Source organism: Lissotriton vulgaris, chromosome 2_1 (genome assembly GCF_964263255.1).
Source record: "Lissotriton vulgaris chromosome 2_1, aLisVul1.2, whole genome shotgun sequence".
Lineage (NCBI taxonomy): Eukaryota > Metazoa > Chordata > Amphibia > Caudata > Salamandridae > Lissotriton > Lissotriton vulgaris.
The window spans coordinates 1,838,590,119-1,838,617,772 of NC_141687.1; the positions used below are offsets into that span (position 1 = coordinate 1,838,590,119).

General features: G+C 45.6%; 1 protein-coding gene across 2 annotated transcripts in view; it reads right to left on the reverse strand.

The window, feature by feature from the left end:
- TIPIN (TIMELESS interacting protein) overlaps positions 1-27,654 on the reverse strand; it is a 313,598-nt gene that overhangs the window by 165,623 nt on the left and 120,321 nt on the right. For both annotated transcript variants that reach the window (XM_086957990.1, XM_086957991.1), the window contains one exon: positions 25,870-25,945. In XM_086957990.1, the coding sequence (XP_086814116.1) occupies positions 25,870-25,945 (76 nt within the window). The remainder of the gene's footprint in view (positions 1-25,869; positions 25,946-27,654) is intronic.

Here is a 27,654-nt window from a genome sequence, read left to right on the forward strand (position 1 = left end):
CGCTCCGCTCGTTCTGCTGTCTCTAATTAGCGATATTTGACCCCCGCATTGCTGACGCTGCCTGCATTGTGCAATTGACTTCTATTGCGCTGCATATTTCAATCAGCGCATTGTATGTTCGCATTGTTTTCTGTAAATTACTTTATGCTCGATTGAGCCCCAGTCTTGCCCAGTTTCGATTTATACCTGTGCAGCCATTTTGTTGTTTGTTGTGCTCCCTAGCCCGTAGCTCCACCCAGCTCCCGCCTCCCAGCTGACCCTCCCTCGCCCCTCCCCTTCCACTACCCATATATGACAGATGCCTTTCCGCACAGCGTTCACGCGCAGTGGTCGCGCCAAAGGTGCGCCAAAGGTAAGCCCGTCCGCGCCTGGACCGCGCCCAGCGCCAGACCCCCTGGCCCCTGCAAACCGCACTCCTCCCGCATAATGTTTTACGCCGCCTCTCTCTTAGCCCTCAACCCCGGACGCACAACACAATGCTACGAAGCTGTACCAGGACGTACCCACGGCCCATTCGCCTACCACTCCTGCAAGTTTGCCTGCAACAAGACCTACACCAAATCCACTTCCTCCAGATACAACTCCGACTCTAACCACCTGAAGTGCATCCTGCTGAACACCCGCTCGGTCCACAGACACGCCACTGAACTCTGGGACCTACTAGACACTGCGTCACCGGACATCGCCCTCCTCACAGAAACCTGGATGAACGCATCATCAGCACCCGACATAGCCATAGCCATCCCGGACGCTTACAAGATCATCTGAAAAGACCGAACCAACCAAACAGGAGGAGGCATCGCCATCGTCCACAAGAACACCATCCGAATCTCGACCACCTCCGACGATAACCTCGCGACCGCCGAACACCTTCACTTCCAGATACACACCGACCCCAAGACCACACTTAGAGGTACCCTCATCTACATACCACCAGGGACACGCACACAATTCAATGAAGACATCACTGACTTCATCAGCCCACATGCCCTCACCTCCGAGAACTACATTTTACTGGGAGACCTCAACTTCTACCTGGAAAAGAATAACGACAGCAACACCACCACCCTTCTGGACAACCTGGCCAATCTCGGACTCAAACAACTTGTTGACACCCCCACCCACTTAGCCGAACACACGCTCGACCCTATCTTCACCTCCAGCAAATACATCTCCTTTGATCACACCACAGCTCTCCATTGGACGGACCACAGCTGCGTTCACTTCAGCTACAAAAAGACCACGACCCACATACCACCACAACCTATTCCTCGAAGAAACTGGAACAAAATCACCTCCGACCAGCTCTTCACATCGCTTAACCATAACCCCCCCACCTTATCATCGGACCCAAACCAAGCTGCCACCAAATTCACACAATGGATCACCCACAGCGCTGACGAATTAGCACCCTTGAAAAACCACCAGATCAAACTAGGTAACAAAAAGGCCCCCTGGTTCAACGATGACCTTAAGAAATCCAAGAAGTTATGTCGTACCCTCGAGAAATCCTGGAGAAAAAACCCAACCACTGAAAACCTGACCACCTTCAAAGACGCAACCCGCAAACACCACCAATTAATCCGATCCACCAAGAAATCAGCATTCAAGGATCGGCTCGACAAACGCCCAAAACAGCAAGGAACTATTCAACATCGTCAAAGAATTCACCAACCCCACCGCCGGCAGCAACGACATCACTCCCTCCCAAGACCTCTGCGACGCTCTATCCTCCTTCTTCCACAACAAAATCGCCGACATTCATAACAGCTTTAAAAACCTGTCCGAAGAACAACCCACTCCACCCACCTCAGAACCAAAACAGCACTCTCACACCCTTTGCGCCTGGAACCCAATCACTACTGAAGACACCATCCGTCTGATGAACTCCATCCACTCCGGCTCACCAACTGACCCATGCCCCCACCACATCTTCAACAAAGCAAACTCCATCATCGCACCCCATCTCTGCGATGTCATCAACTGCTCCCTCAATTCCGCTACCTTCCCAGATAGCTGGAAACATGCCGAACTCAGCGCCGTTCTGAAGAAACCCACAGCGGACCCCTCTGAGCTTAAGAACTACCGCCCCATCTCTCTCCTCCCCTTCCCGGCCAAAGTCATCGAGAAAGCCGTCAATAGCCAGTTCGCCGCCTTCCTTGAATCCAACAATTCCCTCGACCCCTCACAATCCGGCTTCCGAGCCAAACACAGCACCAAAACCGCCCTCATCGCAGCTACAGACGACATCCGAACGCTACTGGACAACGGAGAAACAGTTGCCCTCATCCTACTTGACCTCTCCGCCGCCTTTGACACAGTATGTCATAGCACCCTCATACAACGCCTCAGCAACGTCGGCATACAAGGAAAAGCTTTGGACTGGCTCAACCCAGAGAGTCCGCCTCCCCCTTTCAAATCAGAGGCCACCGAAGTCATCTGTGGTGTACCACAAGGATCTTCACTCAGCCCCACCCTCTTCAACGTATACATGAGTCCCCTCGCATCCATCGCGCGCCAACACAACCTCAACATCATCTCCTACGCAGATGACACCCAGTTGATCCTCTCCCTCACCAAAGACCCAAACACCGCCAAAACCAATCTACACGAAGAAATGAAAGAAGTAGCCAAATGGATGAAGAACAGCCGTTTAAAACTGAACTCGGACAAAACGGAAGTCCTCATCTTAGGATCTTCCCCCTCCGCATGGGACGACTCATGGTGGCCACCGGCCCTGGGCACAGCACCCATACCTACAGACCACGCACGCAACCTGGGCTTCATCCTTGACTCCTCCCTCTCAATGACCAGACAAGTCAACGCCGTCTCATCCTCATGCTTCAACATCCTACGCATGCTCAAAAAAATCCTCCGCTGGATCCCCACCGAAACAAGAAAGACAGTCACCCACGCACTGGTCACAAGCCGACTGGATTATGGAAATACCCTCTACGCCGGAACCACAGCCAAACTACAGAAAAACTCCAAGGCATCCAAAACTCATCAGCCAGACTCATACTGGACATTCCCCATCATGCTCATATCTCCGATCACCTGAAGAACCTCCACTGGCTCCCCGTCAACCAGAGAATAACGTTCCGTCTCCTCACCCACGCACACAAGGCCCTCTACGACCTAGGTCCCGAATGCCTCAAAACACGACTGTCCTTCTACACACCCACCCGCCAACTACGATCATCCAATCAAGCCCTCGCCGCAATTCCGCGCATCCACAGATCCACCATGATACTTAGCGGCCAAAACCTGGAACTCTCTCCCCACTCCCCTCCGACTTACACAGAACCACCTCTCCTTCAGAAAGCAACTAAAAACCTGGCTATTCGATAAGTAACGCACTCACCATCCCCCAAGCGCCTTGAGACCCTCTGGGTGAGTAGTGCGCTATACAAATTCTTGAACTTGAACGTCCGAGACAGGATACAATGAATAATGAGGGTTCAGATGTATAATACCGCCAGAAAAAATGGTAAATGGGGCTGTAATACAGAATTTATCTAATCCCTCTACAAGACTGGTTCATACTGAGACTGAGTGCAATTTACTTGGTGCCTCGGGTGGCTCTGTGATAAATACAGTCCCGCCGGAACAGACTGTCGCGGTAGGGCAGCTGACAGTTAATGAGGCGGAACCAGGAGATTTTTCTTCTGTGTCGTAGAACTCTGCCTCATCATGTGAGGACCTTGCTGCACATTATTCCAAACAAATGCGAATGGAGGATGAGAGTGACATTGAGTATGATGAATCAGCCGAGTACATTGAAGATAGCCCCATTACAGTTCGTGGGGAGGAGGTAACAATGGTAGATGGAGCCACAGGAGGACATTCTGGCTATTTAACGGAAACTGCGCCAAATGTAATGGCAGAGGATCATATCACGTCATCTACCATTTATCAGACAATCCCGAGTCATATGGATAAAACTGAGCAAGAAAAAAAACAAGATACAGAATTCATGTTGAAAGCTTCAAAATGCTATTCAGAGACTTGCAAAATCTCAGGCTGACTTTGGGGAGAGGTTTACAGAGGTAGAAACCAGAGTATCGAATATTGAGGATGAGTTGGCAAAGCAAAAGGTCGCTACAGAGTCTTTAAGTGCCAACAAGGATGATGTTCTTTGGAAAATGGCCGATTTTGAAAACCGAGCTCGGCGCAACAATTTAAGGATTATGCAAAGTCCGGAAGGCAATGAAGGACAAGACCCAAGTAAATTCGTTGTAGAACTGTTTCGTAAGGCGTTTCCCGATATAACTAAATGGTACTGGGATAGAGAGGTCGAGAGAGCCCATAGATATCCCTTCAATATTCGTCTTAGACCTGGACAAAATGCATCTAAACCTAGATCTCTGTTAGTGGCTTTTAATAGCTTTCTTGCTAGAGAGGATATATATTTGCACACTCAACCTAACTGTAAAAGTATGGGGGATGGATTTACATTTTTTGCTACACCAGATTATAGCAAATATACTATGGATAGTCGCTGGCAGTTGCGCCAGTTGGTTAATCAATTTCAAAGCAGGGGTGCACAGGCTTATATCATGAATCCGGCAAAACTCAAGGTGATATATAAAGAGAAAGTTTGTTTTTTCACTAATGTTGCCGCAGCAAAAGAATATTTATAGTCTACAGATTTAAGGGCCGGCTGTGAATATATTGGGAACATAGTTCTCTTTTTTTTACCACATTTCCTTTCTTTAAAAACCACTGACTACCGATTATTGACATGCGGTTAGAAGGAATAACGTTAGCGTGAGTTTTTGTTAGTCCTGTGGGGAAACGATAGAGGGGGTGGGAAGCTTGCTACCATCAACAGGACCGTGAGTCCGAAAGCCTCTGTAAAAGGTGGGTGGGTATGGGGGGGGGGTAGGATGGCTAGGAGGGGTTGGGTTGGCTGGTGGAGGGCTCAGAGGTTGAAGGGGGAAAAAACCACATTGGCAACAAGGGACAATACTGAAAAGAAAATTTATGTTTATTATACAGATTTATGGTTAAAGCAATCAAGAGGGATTGTATACATGCTGCTGGAGGCAGGCGACCCCGGTGGCAGTGGGTTCGCGCCTGCAGTGTGACATTTGAGACTGCTGAAACGCTGACGCCCTGCTGAGCGAGAGCAGCGGCGCCGCCTTTTAAAAATTACTTTTATTATCCTTGGACCTTCCTAAAGGCAACTGGAGCCTTATCTTTTATAACTCACCTCGGGGCTCGGTGGAGTGTGGGCGCCATCTTGAGCTGGGCAGGTCAGGCGACCTAGCTCGACGCCACACCCCCGCGCTCCGACCCTATTTAGTCGTCCCCTAATGAGGGAGCGCAGCGGACGAGCGCAGCGGGCGCGACGAAGGCGCGCCGAAGTCAAACCAAAGTCCTGCCCGTCTGCGCCCGTCCGCGGCTGGACAGGGCTAGGGGCGCGGCCATATGTACCTCCCTATTCCTCCTCGGCTCTCATCGCTCTTCGTGGCCCTTGGCCCTTAGCAGCTTCTACCATCAGACACATCACTGATTCTGGCCTGTATCTTAATCCCCATTATCCGGTATCCCCCACCTTCTCACTCTCCTTGTCCCACCCACTTGACCCTTCCCCTGCACCTCCTCCCCTCCCTCTATCTCTTATTTTACTTAATACCAGGTCGGCCGTAAAGCACCATCAAGAGCTATTTGTGCTGTTGGACACCCACCGGCCTGATATGTTATTTCTAACAGAAACATGGTTCTGTGAAACCTCATTGCCCTCTCTGTTGGCTGCTCTCCCTACCTCTTATGTGGCCCTTCGTGCCGATCGATCAGGGGGTAAGTTAGGAGGTGGAGTAGCCCTTATTTCTAGAGCCGAGTATAATTTTCAACTCCTTCCTTCCCTCACTATCAACTCCACCGAGCACCTGGTAGCTCGTTCTCTGGCTTTCTCTCCCCCGCTCACTTGCCTACTGATGTACCGCCCACCCCAACCTACCCAGTCATTCCTGCCGGCTTTTCAGGACCTGTTAGCCACCTTAGCTATAAATCATGCCTCTATTCTGGTACTGGGGGATTTTAATTACTGGCCCTCAGACCCTCAGGAAAGCTTAGCTTCCAAACAATTTTCCGACTCACTCACTTCCCTTAACTTTGCCTCTCACTTACACACTCCCACCCACACTCACGGTCATGTACTTGACCAGGTCTGGTCCCTTAATGTATCGGTCTCTTCCATGACCGTGTCCCCATGTCCTTGGTCAGACCACGCCACGGTATCCTTCTCTCTCCACCCTAGGTTGGCAACTAAGACTCCACCTGCCAAAAATATCTGGGCACGCAATTGGAATAGGGTGGACTTTACCGCCCTGTCATCTTCGCTGCTAACCTCCGCACCTAACCTTGAGGGCCTATCTTCCACCTCCCAAGCCGCCGCCATTGACACCTGGCTTGCGGGAGGCTGTGATAAGGTAGCCCCACTACGACGGATATCCACTCAAAGACCTAAGGAATCCAATCGCTGGTTTGGTGACGATCTAAAGGCAAAGAAGCTGACTCTTCGGCGTGCAGAAAGGCACTGGAGAATGGACTACTGCCCCTTATCAAAAAAGTCCTATTTATTTTTGCTGAATGACTATAAAAAAGCTATATTGAGCGCCAAAACAGCTCATTTCTCAGCGAAAATATTGGCAGCAGAGAACAAGTCCAGGGAGATCTTCTCCATTGTCCAGGACCTGGCGTATTCAGACAGAGCTTCCCCCAAACCTCCCCCTTCCCAGTCCCTCTGCGATTCATTGAACATCTATTTTTTGGAAAAAATTGTCAATATCAGAGCTAACATCCCACCTCCTTCCCACGCTTTTGTGGAGCCTACTCCTCCGACTGTTCATTGCTTTCTTTCCTCCTTCCCTCCGCTCACTGAGGAGGCATTCCTTGCAACACTCCCCAAAATAAAATCCGGTTCCCCGGCGGATACCTGCCCTGCCTATATCCTCCAACAAATCTACTCGGTCTGCCCCAAACCACCTCTATCCCTTCTTAACAGCTCGCTGGCTCAGGGTGTAGTAATTCCAGCCTTGAAATCTGCCACCGTAGTCCCTATTCTTAAGAAGCCTGGGCTGGACCCTTCTATCCCAGCCAACTACCGCCCCATTTCCCTCCTGCCCTATCTGGGCAAGGTACTAGAGCGACACGTTACATCAGTCCTCAGTGCCCATGTGGAAGCAAATGGTGGCCTTGCGTCCAGCCAGGCGGGCTTTCGGCCTAGCACTCCACCGAGTCCGTCGTGGTGTCGGTCCTGAACCATCTCAGGGAGGGCATGGACCATGACAACAACCAGGCCTTGGTGCTCCTCGACCTCTCCGCCGCCTTCGACACGGTTGACCATACCATCCTACTGTCCCGTGTCGGAGCGGCGGGGGTCGAGGGCCCAGCCCTGGTGTGGTTAGCGTCCTTCCTGAGGGACCGTACCCAGGCGGTTCGGCTGGGGGATTTCTCGGCCACTCAACTCCAACTCACTTGTGGTGTCCCTCAGGGCTCTTCTCTTTCTCCCCTCCTATTCAATCTCTATATCTATCCTTTGATTTTTGCCCTTCAACAGCTGGAGGTCACTGTGTTTAACTACGCAGATGACCTCCAGCTTATCTTCAACCTTTCCTCTTCTCCTCATTCTATCTCTAACTTTCAGTCTATTATGATTTTTATCAGGGACTGGATGTACCACAATCATCTGAAGTTGAATCCTGATAAAACAGAGTTGGTCCTTACAGGTGGTTCATCCAGTCCCTGGAACTCCCTCTTCTGGCCCTCCTCTTTGGGACCCCCTCCCACACCCTCTTCCTCAGTTAAAACCCTGGGTATCAAACTCAATAACCATCTCAACCTCCACTCACAAATCAGTTCTGTTGTATCTTCTTGCTTTCTTGTTCTCCGCACCATCCGCTCTGTCTCCCGTTTCTTTTCTACTTCTGCCCTCAGGTTAATCATGTCCGCCCTGGTTGTTTCCCGGCTGGACTACGCCAATGCCCTCTACAACGGCATCCCGGCTTACAGTCTCCAGAAGCTCCAGCTGGTTCAAAACCAGGCGGCCAGATTGATCCACGGACTTTCTCGTTTCCATCATTCCACCCCCCTGCTGAAAGCACTGCACTGGCTGCCTGTAAAGGAGCGAACCTTATTTAAGACTGGCTGCATGGTTTTCCAGGCACGCCAAGGGACTGCTCCGGCCTTCATTTCTTCTTTACTCAAAGAATACACCCCTGTTCGCGAGTTGCGGTCATCTACCCAATCACTCCTACAAGTCCCCAGATACAGACGTAAGAAATGGGGTGGATCCAATTTTTCTGTTTTGGCACCCTCCTTTTGGAACTCCCTTCCTGACCATTTACGTTCGGCTACTCACTACCCTGCCTTCCGAAAAGAGCTCAAGACTTTTCTTTTTACCCAAGCTTTCCCAATGTAATTCCTTCCCCTCCCTGTCATCTCTAGTCTTGTTTGTGTCACTGCTAAAGTTTGCCTCCATAGCGCCAAGAAACCGCATGGTGAACGTTGCGCTCAACAAATACTTTTTAAATTAAATTAAATACATTTCTAAAGTAAACGGGAGTGCTTTGATAATTTTTGGCTGATGTCACGTAACATTAAAATTTGTTCTTTAAATGTATCAGGTCTTAATATTGTCATAAAACGAAAGAGGATAGCATCCGAAATTCGATATATTCAGCCGGATATTCTTTGTCTTCAAGAGACACATTTATCCTGGAATAATAGACTCCTCGTAACAGATTTAGGATATACACTTATTGCTGCTTCACAACAAACATCTATGACTAGGGGGGTTATGATTCTTGCTAAACATGGATTTTGTACGACAGGACGTACTTTAACGAATAAGTGGGGTAGATGGGTAATTTCGGAGTTAAAGATTGGGGGGGCACAATTTACTCTCTGTTCAATCTATGGATTCAATTTGGATGAGGCGGAAGTTCTGGATTGGTTAAATATCGAGCTCGCAAACTAGCCCTCACCCTTAATTTTGTGTGGGGATCTGAACATTAATTTAAACACAGGGGAATTAGTCGCTGGTTTTGAGAAATATAAGGGCCATAAACCACGAGTTTTTAAAGCTTTATATAATCTGGTGTCAGATCATGGCCTAGTAGACACCTGGAGTAAAAATTATCCAACACTTCCGGGATACACTTTTTACCCTTTTCCCCATAAGAAATTTGCCCGCCTGGATTATTTTTTCTTATCTATGCATTTACTGGGTGGGGCAAAGGTACAAGTATTTCCCAGGGTTTCATCAGATCACTCGCCAATCTTAATTGAATTTTCACAATTAAAGCAACCTAGGGTCTTTACGTTTGATTGAAAGCTCTGCCTTGATGAACAGTTTAGAATCCACATGCTGAAATGGATACCGGATTTTATCAATAACAGCTTATATTCTACAAGTATAGATATGATATGGGATACACTAAAAGCTTGTTTTAGAGGCGAAGCTGTGAGCTATGGGCTTTATAATCAAAAAAAGTCACAAACAGAAATTCGAGATCTTTATAATTGTTTAAGAATGGCAGAAGAAAATGTGATTAAAGAAATTGGGAAAGTAGATAATGTGGGAAATATTTCAAAGCTTGAAGACATAGTGGCACGATACCGGGCAAGAATAATGGGGGTATGGAGTGAAGAGATAGCCCGGAAATATCTTGTGAATAGAAGATATGTTCATGAATATGGGGAGGCAATTGGTAGAACTTTAGCTTTAAGACTAAAAATGAAGGAGACATCTCGCATAATCCCCAAGTTACAAGATCAAAATGGTATTGTTCAGGAGGACCCCAAAAAAATACTTGATATTTTACATCAATTCTATTCGGAATTATACACTCACCAGTCCGCTCAGAGTATGGATACTTTACAGGAAGAAGGAACTTTCAATAAATTAACCGATAGTGAGAAAGAATTTTTGGATAGACCATTCTCTATGGAGGAATTGGAAGCGGCAATCAAAACTTTAGGTATGGGGAAGGCTGCAGACCCAGACCTTATTCCAAGAGAAGTTTATAAATGTTTTTTTGAACCAATGAAACACATCATGCTTGAGACATTTAGAACTGTACAAACCGGAAAAGCCCCACTGTCGTGGAATGATGCTTCTATTGTGGTTTTTATGAAACAGGGTAAACCTCCTGAACTACCGGGCTCATATCATCCGATATCTTTACTTAATTGTGACAGCAAGATTTATTCTAAAATGATTGCCAACCGTATATCTAAAGTGATTACACCACTAGTATCATTAAATCAGCACAGGGTTTATCCCAATCGGGGTACAGTATCACATATTAATAAGGTCATCACGTTATTTGATATTGCTCAGGCGGAAAAACGTGCATTAGCATTGATATTGCTAGACGCTGAGAAAGCGTTTGACCGAGTAGAATGGCAATATTTATGGGGAGTCTTGAAGAGAGCGGGATTTGGCAAAGATTTTTTGACTGCAATTCAGGTACTATATACAGGCCCAAACGCAAGAATAGTAGCTATGGGCTCTACATCTGAAAGGATTAAAATAACTAGAGGGACTCGTCAAGGTTGCCCTTGCTCTCCACTTCTTTTTGCTTTATTTATTAATCCTTTTTTATATAATTTGTCAAATTCACCTTATATTAAACCTTTTAAAGTCAAAAATATCGCACATTCAGTGTTTGCATACGCTGATGACATTGCCGTTATAACAGTTGATCCTGCGGAGGCTATAACAGAGATTGAACGATTGGCTCTTGACTTTGGCGCAATATCAGGGTATAAATTAAACTCTTCAAAAACACAAGTCTTATGCACGGATAATATTCAATTTAATGACCCCAGTGTAACGGCCGAAGTAACATATCTTGGCATCAAAATTAAGACTCAAATGAAAGAGATAGTGGAGGTTAACTGGGATACTATCATTCAACAAATAAAACAATCGTTAGATAGGTGGGGACGGTTGCAGATGTCTATAACTGGAAGAGGCAACATTATCAAAATGAAAATTCTTGCTAAAGTTTTAATATGTATATTGGAGTATTCCTTTGGAGATTCTATAAATTACATACTACAGCTTCAGCGCTTATCTTTAAAATTTCTATGGGCCCCTGGGAAAGTTAGGCGGGCAGCAAAATGGATGACGTTACAGGTGGAAAGAGGAGGGCGAGGGATTCCTGAATTTGTGTTGTATTATTATGTATGTTTTTTGCAAAGAATGAGACTTCTTTTAACTGGCGAGCTAATTGAGGACCCAGCTGAAGATCCTTTTATATTTTATCTACTATTGGGGGAACATGCAAGGGGGTGTTTATTGAAGGAATTGGAAGGAAACTACTTTAAGTATACTCGCTTTAAAGTGCTGGATTCGGTCTTTAAAGTCTGGAGAAAGGTATCAAAAATTATTAAATTTTGAAGAATCACATTATACACCCTTTAGCGCGGACAAACTGCTTCCATCTGTATTTTGGGACAGATTGGTGATGGATTTGTCACATAAGGGGATCCTGCGAATTGGGGATATGTATGATGTCAATGGGATTATTTGTACTTATGAAAGTTTAGTTTTGAAATATAAGTTACCTCATTCTTCTTTTTTTAAATATCTTCAAATTCGAGATTTTTGCATGAGAAAGCAAATTAGATCTGCACTCAATAAGTTAGTAGAGGCAATTCGCCTTCGGAAAAAAATTGGTATATTATATCAGATCATGATGGAGTACAGACTTGACAATTTACAGAAAAATAACACATATTGGCAGATGCAGTTAGGGGAACCGGACCTTGAAATAGTAGATACTATTCTGATGGCGAAAGATCTGTGTCTTTCAGCCAATTTAAAAGCGCAAGTTTATAAAAGGATGTTCAGGTTATATTATACTCCTAAACGGATGGCAGCATGGGGTCCTCAATATGATGGTAAATGTTTTCGTGGTGGTGATGAGAATGCTGATATCATACATATATTTTTTAGTTGTCACAAGCTTACTCACTTTTTGACTAGTATAGAAACTTTTGTTACTATGATCATTCATACTCCGATAAAAATTTCTCCTGCATTTATGTTATTAGGCGGGGGACAAACCGTGGGAAAAAACACTGTTTTATATAAATGTAAAAATTTTTTGTTTATAGCAATGACTGTAGCACGGTTATGCATTGCTACAGAATGGCTACGACCAGAGGCCCCAGCATTTGAATTTTGAAGAGCTAAGTTATATAATCTATATGAATTGGAATGGAGTTTGTATTCGTTAAAGGGGCGAAAAAACGACGTTTGGGTATGTTAATTTGGGGGGCAATTAAAGATCATTTAGATGTAATACCTGTGTAATTTTTAGATGTAAAATGTCAAGAGCTATGAAAATATTATTAACTTTATATATGATTGGTGTTGTTCACTTGGACCAACTGTGGAAATAAAATAAAAATAAATAAAATTAAAAAAAATTAAAAATGATGAAAGTTGTTGCATTCCATAAGCCCCACCCCGAGAGAAAAGTTATTAAGAACAAGAATTTGTTTTTAGAATGAAGGAAGATTCACAAAGTCTTAGGTCTCATCATTAAGTTCGATATTGTAACTCTGAAGGCATCTGAGGAGAAACAGTTTGGAAAAGAGAGGAGGAGAGAAGTGAGGGAGAGAGTTGATGGAACAGCAAATACAAGGGTGAGAGCAAAGAGCTGTACAGTGAGGGCGGGAGGAAAGAATTAAAAATAGATCGTCTGAGAAAACGTACTGGTGCATTCTAGACAGCTCCTATCATCCAATTAGTGAATGCGTTGTTAATAACGGGAATTATGACTATTCTGAATATTCCTTGATATGATGCTTACTGAAGACAAACAATGTAATTAAAAAGTTTCTAGTTGCGAGAATGAAAGAGAAACCCCACCAGAAAATAACATTGACCACAAAACACATGTAAATAATGAAAAACCATAACAAAGAACACAGTGAGGCTGAAAACACAGCTCTGCTTTTAGATTTCCCTCTCATACACTCAGAAGCCAGGTGTGGGTACTGGAGTGCTATACCGCACCCTTGCAGTCCATAGAATGTAGCGACCCAGCGCCTGGAAGGCCATGCCAAGACGAGCCCACAGTTGTGACAGAGTCTGCAGCTCGGTCTGTAATGCAGTGCCGCCCCCCCCCCCCTTACGTCACATGCAGTGCTGACATGAGTGCACGTTCACTGGGCGCCCACGTGTGCACGCCACACCCTGGCTAAGAGCCCTGGCCTGGAGATGGAGAAAATCCCTGGAACCGGAGTGACCTGTACATTAGGAGCATGTTCAGCATCGCTCATTGTTTAAATGCAAATGTGCTTGAAAGTACCTTATTTCACACTGAGGATTTCCCAGTAGGTTCATGCACACGAAGCAGAGGTTTCAAGTTCCAAGCCAGCAAAAGGTAGCTGGACAGCCCCTGCTTCTAGGCACTCACAGGCTGCCTACTGAATGTCCCAAAAGAGTAAAAATAGTGAAGAAACGCTGTGCTTTCTCCCCAAAAAAGTGCCTAGTGTCACACCGCCAGTGAAGCCTCCAGTCTGCGCGTCCACATCTTCTGTCCCTTCTATCCCACTGCGTGCACATCGGAATTGTATTGATTCCAAAAGGCCCTCGCATGGCGAGAGCTGCGCATGCGCGCTGCTAACGCTAGGCGAGACCTAAAAAGGGAAGGATGAAGATTAAGCAGGGGCTCAAAAACGTAGGCTGAGAATTTCCGAGACGATGTCTCTGTACTTTGCTTTTTTGAGCAACTTTATCATTTTATTCTGGATAGTAGGTTGAACTTCAAAGATGCTGTATAGAGCCCACCACCCAGCGGTAGAAGTATAAAGACGTCCAATGGGGCAATAGCAGAAGCCAAATGTTAATTATACTTTATAGGGTATACATTTTATAGTTAGATTTTCTAAATAATAAATCATTTTCAAGTTGCAAAAATTATTTTTGAACAGGCAACACATTTTTCACCCTGCCAAACAATATGCCCCAGAGTTTCATCAAGGCAGTATAAAAACAAACTGAATTCTTCACAAACAGATCCCTTGTCTTGAAAACCTGTAAAGTACATGATTATAACGAGGCTCTCAGAATTTATATCCCAAAGTGTTACAATTGTTATTTGAAATTCCTGAGATTAAATTATGCCATGTCATGTAATTAGGAATTAGACTTTGTTCGGGTAAAAATCATATTGAACAAATGCAATCGGCTGTTGTTCGCTCCATACTTGAGTTTGCACTTTTTTAGCACACAATTCATCTTTGCTTCAAAGATGGACATAAAGACACATATTTTGCACAAAAAAAAGCATTTCACATAACTTCTAGAAAGGCAGTCCTAGTTAATATAGACTGATCATAATGCATGGTTTACTGATTGTAAGTGTCTCTTTCCAAATCCTTTCAGGAAGGCCAAGAGATGGGCAGAGTTTGCATTGAGTAAGAGTCTTAAGAAGAAATGGGGAGGCTAACTGTGAGCGGCACGTTGTGTAGTTTGGCAGATGGTGGGGATCGGTGCAAGGAACTGTGATTCTTTGGAGTGGGGCAATGCTGATTTGTGCAGTTCTCCGGCTCTTTTGGGGTGAACTCGTTAGACTAGCAGTGTTGTGTGAAGAGGTTGCTAGGGTAGGGTTTTAGAGTAGAGTGGGCACCTGAGGTTGCAGAGGTATCCAAGACCCTGAAGAGATTTAGTGTGGCTGTGAGAGAGTGTAGGCAGTGTATGAGGGAATTGTGCATGGGGGAACGGACAGAGCTTCTGCCCCAGTACTGATGCCCCATGAAGAGTTGACTGAATTTCTGCTCTGTCCAGATTTTCACAGATCTTTTTTTCTGCGTGTAACCGAGTGAGGTTTCCTATTATTACACGCCACAACCAACAGAAGCATTTAATAAAATGCACTTTGGATAATTTCCCTGACCAGTCACAATAGATTACAGTGGCTCCTATCACCCAGAATATAGCATCTAATGGAATTTTCCAAAGCGCTATGGTGCCATTCGTGAAGGAAACGTACTATATAAATAATGCTGACAAAGATGCCTGTTGCTGTGATACACAACAGTCAGTCTGTGCATGTTTGTCCAACCAGTATTTGCATGCTTTCGCATCGGGGAACAGATGGGCTCAAATGAATCACTGAGGCATGCCATTCTGAACAGTACTGAACAACACAAAGTACCCAAACCACAGTGACTCAATACGCTTTTTTTGATACAGGGTAAGAAACCAATTTATTGTCGCTTCCCTAGACACCATTATTTTGTGTCAATCATTTTGTATTTTTTATATTTTCAAAGAATTGCTGACAGAAAAAGACATTGATTGCAAATATTTACAAGGCTAAACAAACTTTAACAAACATTAAAGGCGAAGAGTATTTACACATTTAGAAACCATGTCACACATTAGAAAGTATTCTCACATCGGACATTAAATAAAACAATTATTGAAAAAATAATACAAACATTTTTATCACAAACAACAAAAAAATTGCAAACACTGAATGAGAGAAACTAGGGGTTGGGAGGATAGAATATAAGTAATTAAATGACATATATATTTTAATGCTGGACCAGCCATTCCTAGCTTTTGTACAACAATGATACTTTGTATCTCCCAAACAACACTGCCGACGCGTTTCTAGACCAGACTGGAGTCACTGGTCTGTCATCAGGGCTGTATGTGTCTTGTATCTGTAGGATACAAAAGCAATGTTTTGCTTAGTCTAGTGTGTGGGCTCCTTGTTACCATGAAGTAGCTATAATGACGGTGTGCGCTACATACCAAGGCTGCTCAATGTAGAGTTTCAGAGGGGGTCTTTTGGAGGTCTGTTTAAATGAATAGCGTGGCCGGACAGAGAAGCCTAGAAAGATTTTAAGGATGTTTTTTAATTACATGATTGTGGTCTAGAAACGCGTCGGCAGTGTTGTTTGGGAGATACAAAGTCTCATTGTTGTACAAAAGCTAGGACCGGCTGGTCCAGCATTAAAATATATATAAGTCATTTAATTACTTATATTCTATCCTCCCAACCCCTAGTTTCTCTCATTCAGTGTTTGCAATTTTTTTGTTGTTTGTGATTAAAATGTTTGTATTATTTTTTCAATAATGGTTTTATTTAATGTCTTATGTGAGAATACTTTCTAATGTGTGACATAATGGTTTCTAAATGTGTAAATTGTCTTTGCCTTTAATGTTTGTTAAAGTTTGTTTAGCCTGGTAAATATTTGCAATCAATGTCTTTTTCTGTCAGCAATTCTTTGAAAATATAAAAAATACAAAATGATTGACAAAAATAATGGTGTCTAGGGAAGCGACAATAAATTGGATTCTTACCCTGTATCAAAAAAAACGTATTGAGTCACTGTGGTTTGGGTACTTTGTGTTGTTCACTATTGATATTAGGTCTAGCCCTCACCTAACCCCTTTTGTTCCCAATTCTGAACAGTACAGCAAAACACACAAGATGATGGACGGAATGTTGTACAGTGGCAAAACATTCACCCCCAGTCACATATCTGGGTTTAATCCATCGTTATTTTGCTCACCAAGCCACCCCAGTTCAGACATGGCCATATGCAAATCAGTCTTGACCCTGTGCCTCATGGGAACAGTCCAGACCGAACTGCCAAGCCATGTATTCCCTGGACCGGAATCAAGCATCCTAGGACCGGTTTCTGGCTATCAGCCGTCTTCAGCCAGGATAGCTTGACTCCAGTGGCGTAGTGAGCATGGGGCCCACATCTGGGCATACCCTTCCCACATAGGGTGAGCAGCAAAGCACACAAGATGGTCCCCAAGCCACCCCAGTTCAGACATGGCCATATGCAAATCAGTTTTGACCCTGTGCCTCATGGGAACAGTCCAGATGCATGGCAAGACTTACTATTGTGTGTGAAAACATACCAACATGTAAAGGAAGCGTGGCTACAAACAGGACTGCAGAAGGTGTTATACAAGACCACTGACTCGTGCATGCACTAGGTTTGCTAGCAGCAGTTCTAAACCAATGTACATGGAGGGTTCAACATTGCATGAGCCTTCTTGCTCAACATTCACAAGGAGTTGTGTGCGCTCGCGCTAAAAGAAATTTTTTAAAAAGCACGCGAGTGGTGCGCGCTGCAGCAAAAGTGAAAGCAGCTGCAGCGACACGTCTGGCAAATGGTGTGCGATGTGCACGCACCATGACGAGGAAGGAAAGCCAGATGGCGCCTCAGCTTGTAATTGTGCGTGTAACCACACGCTCTATGCCGCAGAAAAAGCTGTGGTCGGCTTTTTATAGCCACTCACTAAATGTCTCGCCAGAGCACCTCATGCGCTGGCTCAGGCTAGACCTAAATATGGTACTGCTGCCCGATGCCTATACGCATTACATAACATGCTGTACCTCATACCAAGGAAACCTTTCGGGACTTGGACAGCTTGCTGGTTTCCCTAATCTGGGGCGGTACAGAGTTCGGCTGGGGGTGCTGAAGGGAAGGAGAGAGGAGGGCAGACCTGAAGTTCTAGACCTGGACTCTATATTGTGTCGCAGCTTCAGCACGTTGCCCGGTGGTGTGACCCCAAGCCAAATTGGGAACACCGGCTGCTAGGCGGCGCCTTGGAGGGAGGTGTGCTGCTAGTCTTTTCGGCGCGGGCTGGAAACATCCCAGAAGCTTCCCACAGAAGATCACTCGGGTAGCAGTGGTGTGGGAGCGCACAGTGAACTGGGTGCAGACACGCTCGCCCTTTAGAAGGTCCCTATCTCTGGACTGGCTACAGCCATTCTGCCAAATCGGAGAGGTCATGGTACTGAGGGCATGAAGAGAGGGAGGGTGCCGAAATGTGGGAGACCTATACCCGGCAGAGCGGTTTCTGATGTTCAAGGAGGCCCGAGAAAGCTTTGGGGTTACAGCAGGCCAGTTCCTGCAATTCGCCTAGCTGGCCCAGACAGCTAGGGACATATGGTTGGGGTTCTTAAACACACATGCAACATCACACGCAGTAAAGGTACTACAGAATTCAAAGCACAACATGCATGGGAAAGGGACCTGCAGACCCCACTAGCAGATGCCGAGTGGAAGCAGGCGTGCCCACAGGTGCAATGCCAGGTTTAATCTTACCCACTTTCACTATCTCCACCGGACCTACCAGATACCCAAAAGGCAACATCAAATCTACCCTGATAGGCATACGACGTGTCCAAAATATCAAGAATGGGTTGCTACTTTTCTGCATTTGACTTGGACCATTAATGCCCTGCAGGGATAATGGGAGGGGGTGGTGAAGAGACTGAAGGAGGTAACAGGGATAAATCACCAGTGGACAATTCAGCACTGCCCCTTCGGCTTAATACCAAAACCCAAACAGGGACTATTGGAATATAGATCTGCTGAATTTGGCTTTCTACAGGCCAAGTGCCGTATAGCGATACTCTGGATACACACGGGGGCCCACAACCCATAAATGGCTTAGGGAAATGCTGTAATGATCCCTGGCGGAGGAAGTGAGACTAACATTACTGCGGACTGATGAGAGCGGAGGAAGACCTGAGAGACTGGGCGAGTATGATGATTGAGCTACCAGGAGAAAGTGGAGGGGGAGAACACTGCCACATAAGAATCCCAACAGAACTTACATTGAACGCAGTTTGCTTGGGTGGGTGGGGTTTAGGATGGTTGACGGCTAGGAATGGGGAGAATGTAATCGCATTAATTTTTGCATTGATCATGCTCCATATGTTGTTGCTGTGAGGGTCGTGCTGACCCTATGATATGCACGGGGAAGTTGGATTGTCTTTGTGTTACAGATGATAATAAACTAAATAACACTTGAAAAAAAAGACGACAAATAGAAACTGGCCTGGCTCCACCCCAAATGTGGCGGGAGCTGGGTGGTAGGAGGTGGGTAACAGGTGGGAGGAGGGAAACAGCAGGAAGAGGGAAGAACAAGCAGGAAGAGGGAAGAACAAGCAGAAAGAGGGAAGAACAAGCAGAAAGAGGGAAGAACAAGCAGAAAGAGGGAAGAACAAGCAGAAAGAGTCAAACCTAGGGGGCAAAAAACGAGCAGAAGAGAGAAAAAGGAGCAGAAACGAACAGAAAAATGAGTAGAAGAGGCAGAGAAGGAGCAGAAAAGGCAGAGAAGGAGCAGAAAAGGCAGAGAAGGAGCAGAAAATGCAAAGAAAGAGCAGAAAACGAACAGAAAAGGCTAAAGGAGGAGCAGAAAATGAGCACAAGCCGGCAAGAATAGAGGGCAGAAAAGGAGCAGGAACAAGGCAGAAAAACAGGCAAAAGCGAAGCAGCGGAAGCACAAAGCAAGGCAGCAGAGGGAAGCTGAGGGCGAGCTGGACAGGAGACTGTCGCATGGGGAGCTGGCACGAGGACGAGAAAATAAAACACACTACCACCCTTCACACCAGCCCTCTATTTTCCCCAGTCCTGCCAAGGCTGGAAAGCGAGAGTTACACATAATTCCGAGCTGGAAATCAATTATTCATCCACATCACGGCAGAGCCTCTTGGTATGGGTTGCTTTTACAAGCTTCCTAGCCTTGCCAAAAGGTGGGAGCCTTAATTTCCCTACTCCCCACACTTGTCTCAGTGCCAAGAAGGGTAAATTCTACATCTATCCCAAGAGTATGAGGATGTTTCACTGCATTCACATCCACCCCCCCCGACCCCCCCCCCCCAGTGTCCAACTGCAGAGGTGGGGGATTCATTATACAAAGACCCCCGCTTGCCCATGTGGGGACTCTCTACACTGCCTTATTGCCACATCCATATTCTCAAAGAACAGGGACGGGGGAGGAGCCATTTATATATATTTTTTTAATGGATGGGATAATTGTTTTCCCATTGCTCTGTGTACAATGCTGAACAAAGCTTTGAGACAGCTGAATGCAGCGCTGCTATTCCAAGGATCATAGCATTAGCGTTTCATGAAGGAGTAGAGCAGCTCACAACGCTGCAAACATGGTACAAAAGCAAGTGGTGGCTGCCCCACACTCCTTAGTGCCCAGAAATATGCTGAGTAAGACTGAAGAAAGTAAAAGGCTGTTGCATTTGGGCATGGCGAGAGAACAATTTAACCCCTAACCCCCCCTAATGTTAGACAAGCAGAAGGTGTGGGGGGTTTAAGGCCCATATTGCCCTCTCCTCTGCCATTGGCCAAGGTTGGCAGGACAGTAAAAAAAAACACACCACCCCCTATTTTTATAATTTAACTTCGTGGGGGAGTAGTTATGCATTAGTATGCCCCCAATCCCACCATCGAAAGAGGCAGGCACTATTGGGATCCCCCCCCCCCCCCGTTGCACTTGTGGGTCTACAGGATGACAGAAAAACATACCCTACCTATTTCATCACCTACCTGTCGAGAAATCAGTTGCAATAAGGAGGACTGTAAATAATGCAGAGGAAGCTTTGTAAATAAAGTTAATTTCTGCGGAAAATTAGACATAAGGGACTGTACCTGAAAAAGCAAAAATATTACTTGAGCGTGATACTATCACTGTGTGCTCCGGAACTGTGGCACTGCGCGGCTGCATTAGTTCAATTCAATTCTTTATTTTTGTTCTGGGACTCAAAAGAGGTCCACTTAAAACCAATCACAGCGACAGGCAAAGATCTCATTATTATACACTTAAAAAACCTTTTAAAAAACTGAAAAACATTTGCACAAATAACCTCATTTTTTTTGGGTGGTAGAGACATTCTTGGACCACACAGCTAACTTAATATTATACTTTTAAAACATTGGCCTTAAAATGCGGCGGGACTTGACACATAGCAACTTGTTCAGCTGAATTCCATGGCAGGCACCGAAACAGATGAGTTAAAGTTACAAAGCTTTTGTAAAAGTTGCCCTTTCCTTTACCCTAAGAAATCTTATTTCGACATATCAATGGCATATAATAGTGTCGGAGGAACTTTCGCATTAAAAACTGATAAATAAAAAGAATGTCTCCAACCCATTGCGTTATAAAAAGCTTGCAACCGATTGGCATGTGAGGAAGCCTTGGCTGAACAGTGATCAATATTTACCTTTTCAAAAATGTTACCCGTTGTAATTTTTACCAAAGAGGGATATGAATTTACTGCCTCCAGCTCCTCTGGTCCTAAAAATCAATTACAGATCTTCCGGGCTTTACTATTTTTAAAGACCAATACCTTACTTTTTGAAACTTTAAAAAGTGAAGGGTGGCATACTGCTGAAAAGAAGTCAACCTATTATTTAAGCCCTTAGATGCAGGATTACGATAAAATCTGCGTGCGTACAATAAAATAAAAGTCCATTTAATGTTATCTTCAAAAGAAGGGCTGGGACGGACAGACAGACACACATCACCCAACAACCCCCAACCCCTTTACCTCTACCGCTCAAATCTAATTGCACTTTTAGTTTTTTAACACTTGCTCAAAAGTACCGAAAGACTATGGGGACCAATCCTCATAGCACACCGGTTCTCACAAGATATTGTTTGTATGGTTATGTCAGGTTTTACGCACACAGTGAGGACTGATCCGGTTCTCACAGAGTGGGTTATACAGGCCTTCATACAAAGAGAATCCACTATGAGTAGGGATAATATAAGAATATGATTTAATGATTAACAATTGCAATGCATAACATAATAAATGGGTGCAATTTTGTTATTTTGTAGCTCCTGATAAGCAGTATTTCTTCTATGTTTACTGGGTATTTAAACCCGCTATTTTGTATTTGATGTGATACACTGATACTTCGAACAAGAGCCATGTTAAGATTGAAACGAGTCAGTGGTCCTTGGTGACAAACACCTTTTCAAAAGCAAAAGAATGGAGTGCCAGAGAGAGCGAGAGGGGGGAGGAGAGGGGGAGTGGGGAAGAGGGGGAGAGAGTGGGAGAGAGGCTTGGAGGGTGAAGGGGAGAGAGTGAGAGAGATATGTTATGAAAGGATTTGATACAGAAAGTGATTTTTTTTCTTGCACTATGTGGTGTTGCACTCTAGCTCTGCACACTGACGTCAGGACCCGCGTCATCTCGTGGGGCCCGACGTGATCGCGAGGGCAAGGAGCCGAGATGAAGGCTAGTGACGCACTTGCCCCTCTCTTGCACCAATACAGTTATTGCATCCTCAGCACGTTGTCAGTGCAATTTGTCCGCCGCCATCACCATAAATTGGCGACGAGCGGACTCGGACCTGCTGTTGCGCACACCACTCTACATTCCGCCGCCGGCCGCACTTCCAGACCGGCAAGCACTACCGGCGCGGACACACAGAGAGGGAGAGTGACGACGCCCGGTGACCCCGCGGCGCAGTACTTCAGCCGCGAATCACCATAGCCCACTTCTGGCACAATAGAGCGGTAAGCAGCCGGCACACCCATGCCCTCAAGCAAGCGCTGCCCCCAATAAGCTGCACAACGTGGGACTGCCCATAAGGGGGCACCAGCAGACTCCACAAGGCACTGCCCAGCACCTCCCACTGCTAATGGCTCCCAGTCAGCCACGAGGGGCATGTACAGCACCATCCCCTCCTATGACCCAGGAAGTCCTGTATGCCTGAGCCCACCAGGGACCTGTCTACAACAGATTTTGCCACAGCGCCCCTGTGACTGCAGCTGCTCCTACAAGCCACCTCCCTCTTCGTGGGTTTAGATTCTTGCCGTCTGCACACTTGAAACCCACACTGCTTGACCGGGTCCAGGGACACCCTCGCCTCTGGGACTCGCCATCTGCAACTTAGAAGCACACCTGTGCCTGAGTCCACGTCCAGGGGTATCCGCGTCGCGGGGCAGCGCCCTACCCATTGCAATGTGTGCCCAGAACTTTTCCTTGACAAACCCTGTGCCATTCCTCCCGAAACCTGGAGAACCGGCAATGAAGTGGGCAAACTGGAAGGGTTACTTCCTAAACTACTTGCCAGCGATGGAGGATAAAGGGGAGGAACAGTTCTCCAGCAAACGCAGAAAGAAGATTCTGCTCCACAATCTGTGTTTATGAAAATATGGTAAAGAAACCAAGGGCCCCCACTGAGACGGATGTGTTCCAACATGCTTTAGAGGACTTAGACTCCCACTATCAGCTGGTCATCTGCACGTCTTGATAGGTACACCTTCTTCCAGCGGAAACAGAACACGGAAACCGTGGGAGATTACGTAGCCGCACTAAAGAAATTGGTGATAAACTGCAAATTTGGGCACTTGCACGAGGATTTAATAAGGGACCAAATAATAATGCACACGACAAGCACCAATGTCCAGGAAAAGTTATGGGTGAGTGGAGAAGCACCTCTCCATGAGATTATAGCCATCGTCAAAAAAGCTGAACTCTCAAAACGCTGTGCCGCCGCTGCCAAGAAAGAAGCGGAGCCAAAACCTGCAAAGTTGGGGACTCCACTGGGTCGAGAGACAAACTGCCTGCTTCCACACCCTATCGCCAGCCCAGGCGAAGCACTCGCACTCCGCCAGTGCATGGCGCGTCCGTGGGGGAGAAGAAAGGTTCATGCTACAAATGCGGCAGCTCTGCCCACATGGCCAACGGCAAACGGTGTCCAGCATATCGCGTCAAATGCTTCTTCTGCGGCATAGTGGGACACTTCGGCAAAGCCTGCAGGAGGAGACCCAGCAACACTGCAGCAAAATGCATCATGGATGAATCGGAACCAGAGGACGGAGAAGGGCATGGGGATGAAGACTGCATACTGAGTATAGATGACTAAGTCTGGGGCATTGACTGCCACGCCAAGAAGAAACCTTTGTGCACTGTGACCACTGAAGGAGTCCAGGTGTCAATGGTGGTGGACTCAGGTTCCCCGTTCACAAACAGCTGTCTGGGAGTCAGACTTCGCCGACGTCATATGACCCCCAACTCAACCCTACGGACATACACCAAGTCGCATACACTGGTGAGAAGATCCCCATGGTGGGGTTTAGGAGCCTCACATTTGAGTTCAAAGGCAGGGTGGCCACAGGAAAATTGTACGTCACCGAGAAAGGACCCTCGCTCCTGGGATGGACTGACCAAGGAGCCCTGGGCATCCAACTCAATCCCAGCGGGGACATTCGAATCCTCATGACCGTCGAGCCGCTCGCCCTTGCGGTAGACACGTTGAGAAAGGACTTTCCCAGCATCTTTGGAGGCCCCATAGGACAACTATCCCACTTCATGCACAAGATCGTTCTGAAAGAAGGGGCGGTACCGGTCGGTCACAAAGTGCGCAACATCCCTTTCAACTGCCGGGAAGCAGTGCAGCAAGAATTGCAAAGCCTCAAAGAATGCGGCGTCCTTGAACCCATAGATATCGCTGAATGGTTGACGCCCCTGGTCGTGGCGCGGAAACCCAACGGGAAGGTGCACCTCTGCATTGACCTTCGTGAATTAAACAAAACCATCCTCGTAGACAAGTTTCCCCTGCCACGCATCTGCGAGCTCCTGGCTCAAACCAAAGACATCAAATGGTTTTCTACAATCGACCTCACGGCGGGATACCACCAGATTCTATTTCACCCAACCAGCCAGAAGCTGACCTCCTTTTATCACGCCATTTGGCTGCTACAGATTCCGTCGCCTACCGTTTGGTCAGGCATCAGAGGCATCAGTGTTCCAAAAACTTATGCACAAGCTCTTCCAGGCCAGCAATAGTTAGGGCTGGAATGCTGCACTGAGGCTGCCCTTCTTAGCACCCTATTGTCTTTTATTAATTGTGCACATCAGAACAGTATTACCACAAGATGGACGCCCTGATCTTCCAAGACTTCATGGCATGTTATATTGGGGGTCAGTCATCCGGACTGTACATCACCTTGTTCATTTCATACAGCTATTTTCCTAAGAAATATTGTGAATTTCCAGGCTTCTAATTGACTAGCATGACATTTCGTTGTCTAGCTTTATTTGTCACTGAGACGCCAACTGAGGTTGAAGTCCCAGCCAGAAGGAGATTCACACGCAACCACCCCTTACCTTGCCATAGCGCTGACAGGCTCTCCTATACTTTTCCCCACAGCAGTTCCCGCAAAATTTACACATCACCTCTCACCCCTCCTGAGCTCAGGCCAGAACTCCCATCAACTCTCTCTTCTGCCCTGTGTCTACCCCTCATAGGAGCTCCACTCAATCTAACTTAACTCTGAGCCCTCAAACTCTCCTGGCTCTCCCCTTACCAGAGTTCTGATACCTTAAACTCTTCATCCCACCCACCTCGCACCTCACTGGAGTTCCTTTCATCTCCTCTCACTGGCCTCCATGCTGCTGCCTGCCACTCCAATGTCTGATGCAACCTTTTGAAGCAAGCACATTTTTTATCAATCTACAAGAGAAAATCTTTTCTTTCCCTTATATATTATATATATATAATTATATATTTTTTTAACTTTCTTGTTCATACACGTTGCAGGTGCTTTTTCAGATGCTCCAAGATTGTAAAGACATCTGGGTATGCAGATGTCATGCACGGAGGCATTGATCCCGCACTGTCTGATATCTGCATACACAGTCTTTTGGAACATTCATGGGGAGTATGAAAAAGCGCCTGCTCTATGTACTATAGAAACTGGCTAACCCATGAATGTGCTGTTACTTGCAAGCACACAGTTTGTGCATGCCTGTATTGACTATGTTGTCGTAATAGTGAGATGCAGTGTCTTTGTTGGTGCTTGTTTACTTTCCCAATGGGATTTTGACATGTGTAAGTTTTCATTGAAAGAAACAAATTAAAATGTTGACTGTAAATATGATTTTTAACATCAAATGTATTATAAGAGAAATCTTCTATGCGAAAACAATTCCCGTGATGCTACTGATAGGCATATACAAATTCAGCTAATAGAAATGAAGATACTAGACAGAAGTGAGATACAAAAGACTTTCAGCTAAACATGAAAAATGAACATTTTCTCACCTCATGCCCTTTGCCTTTGAATTTTGTATCATTAAACATAGTTCGTAGAGCTGGCAACCCTCTCTCAGACACAAGCCTGGAAAGAAAAACTGTAAGTCAGATACCAATCTAGCAAAAAAAGAATTGCTACCTTTTTTAAAGTATTCTTGGTAGTAAATGGCTACACTTTCTTTTAAACTTCTGCACCGACAGTCAGTGTACTGACTTTTCTCTACAGCCATCAAGCATTCTACAACCAAATAATGTCATAAAGTGAACTTTTGCAGTTTCTAAAGGCAAAGTTCGAAAGGCACATGGATCAAAGCAATACTTTTCAGTCTCTAGGCCCTCTTGTTCATCCAACTAGAGTGTCTCGACTTTGTCCTGCATTGGTAGCTGACTGGAAATCAGAGAGACTACTGAGAAAGACTGGACTAGTGCAGACAGAAACGATGGACTATATGTATGAAATGGTGATTTACTAATTGCGATTTTTGTGACTAGCAACTGGGGAAATGCTTTTGCATGAAACTTATTTTTTTTTAAAGATATTTGTATTGGCAGTTTTACAAATCTGTACATTGGGTGCAATGAGGATAAAAAAAGAAACTGAACATGTTGCATCATCAATTATTGTCTACTTTACGGAGTGTATGCTCCACCAAACCATTGACATCATGTTAAGTATCTTGGAAGTCGCCCAATCATAGTTAAAAAAAAAAATATATATATATATATATATATATATATATATATATATATATATATATATATATACACACACTGAAAAAAACATAGGTTTTAGGGAAAGTCAGTTAGTTGGACATTTCACTAGTACAAAACCTGAGAAATTCCCCCGTTATAGTTAGTTCAGCTAACTATAACTCGCGCCCTCGCAATGCACTGCTGACATCACATATTACATCACTCATGGCATGGTCAGTGACCTCACTCATAGCTGAACTAACTATAACGGGGAATTTCTCTGGTTTTGTACGAGTGAAATGTCCAAATAACTATAACTTTCCCTAAAACCTATAGTTTTTTCAGTAAGTTTTTTAAATGCTAATTTCTAACTAGAACGTGCCTGAAACCTAGGATTTTTCCGTGAATTTCAAAGGTTTTTCAAATGCTAGATTCCAACTATGCCTACAGAGGTAGGACATGTGAAGAAAAAAGACAACAAACGCACAGAAAGAAGCAAAAGAAATGCAGAAAGAAGCAACAGATGTCCACAAAGACGAAGAAAAGTGCAGGAAGAAGCAAGACACGTGCAGAGAGAACCAACAGAGGAGCACAAAGAGGCCTTGTTCCAAAATCATCATGTGCCCACAACTTTTTCAGACGGGTACTGGCATTAACTGTCTCTGACTAACCAGGCCTAGAGCCAGTGCTATGCTAAAAGACACTTCGAATACAGTGAAAACACATACATACACTAGGGAACAACCATTTGTTGGGGTAACCCTGTGATTAGCATGACCTCCTCTGTAAGGCCCTAGTACATAATAGGGCAGGGAGATTAAAACTACCCCTTAAAAAGAGCTACGGGGCACGTTTGCACAGTGGTGAAGGGGGAGGGAGGGCCTGAGGTGACATGTGTGCAAACACGCCCTGCGGCCGTTTTAAGTTGGGAGATTAAGCCCCCTTGAATCCGGACGTCCCCTGGGGTCCAACTAGCAAACAAGGTACCTCCAGTAAGCGCCACAAAGATGCGTTGCAGAGAGGTATAAAAAGGAGTATGGCCTGACCCACCTCTCTGAAACGCAGCGCAGTGGTGCTTACTGGAGGCACCTGGAGGGGTTG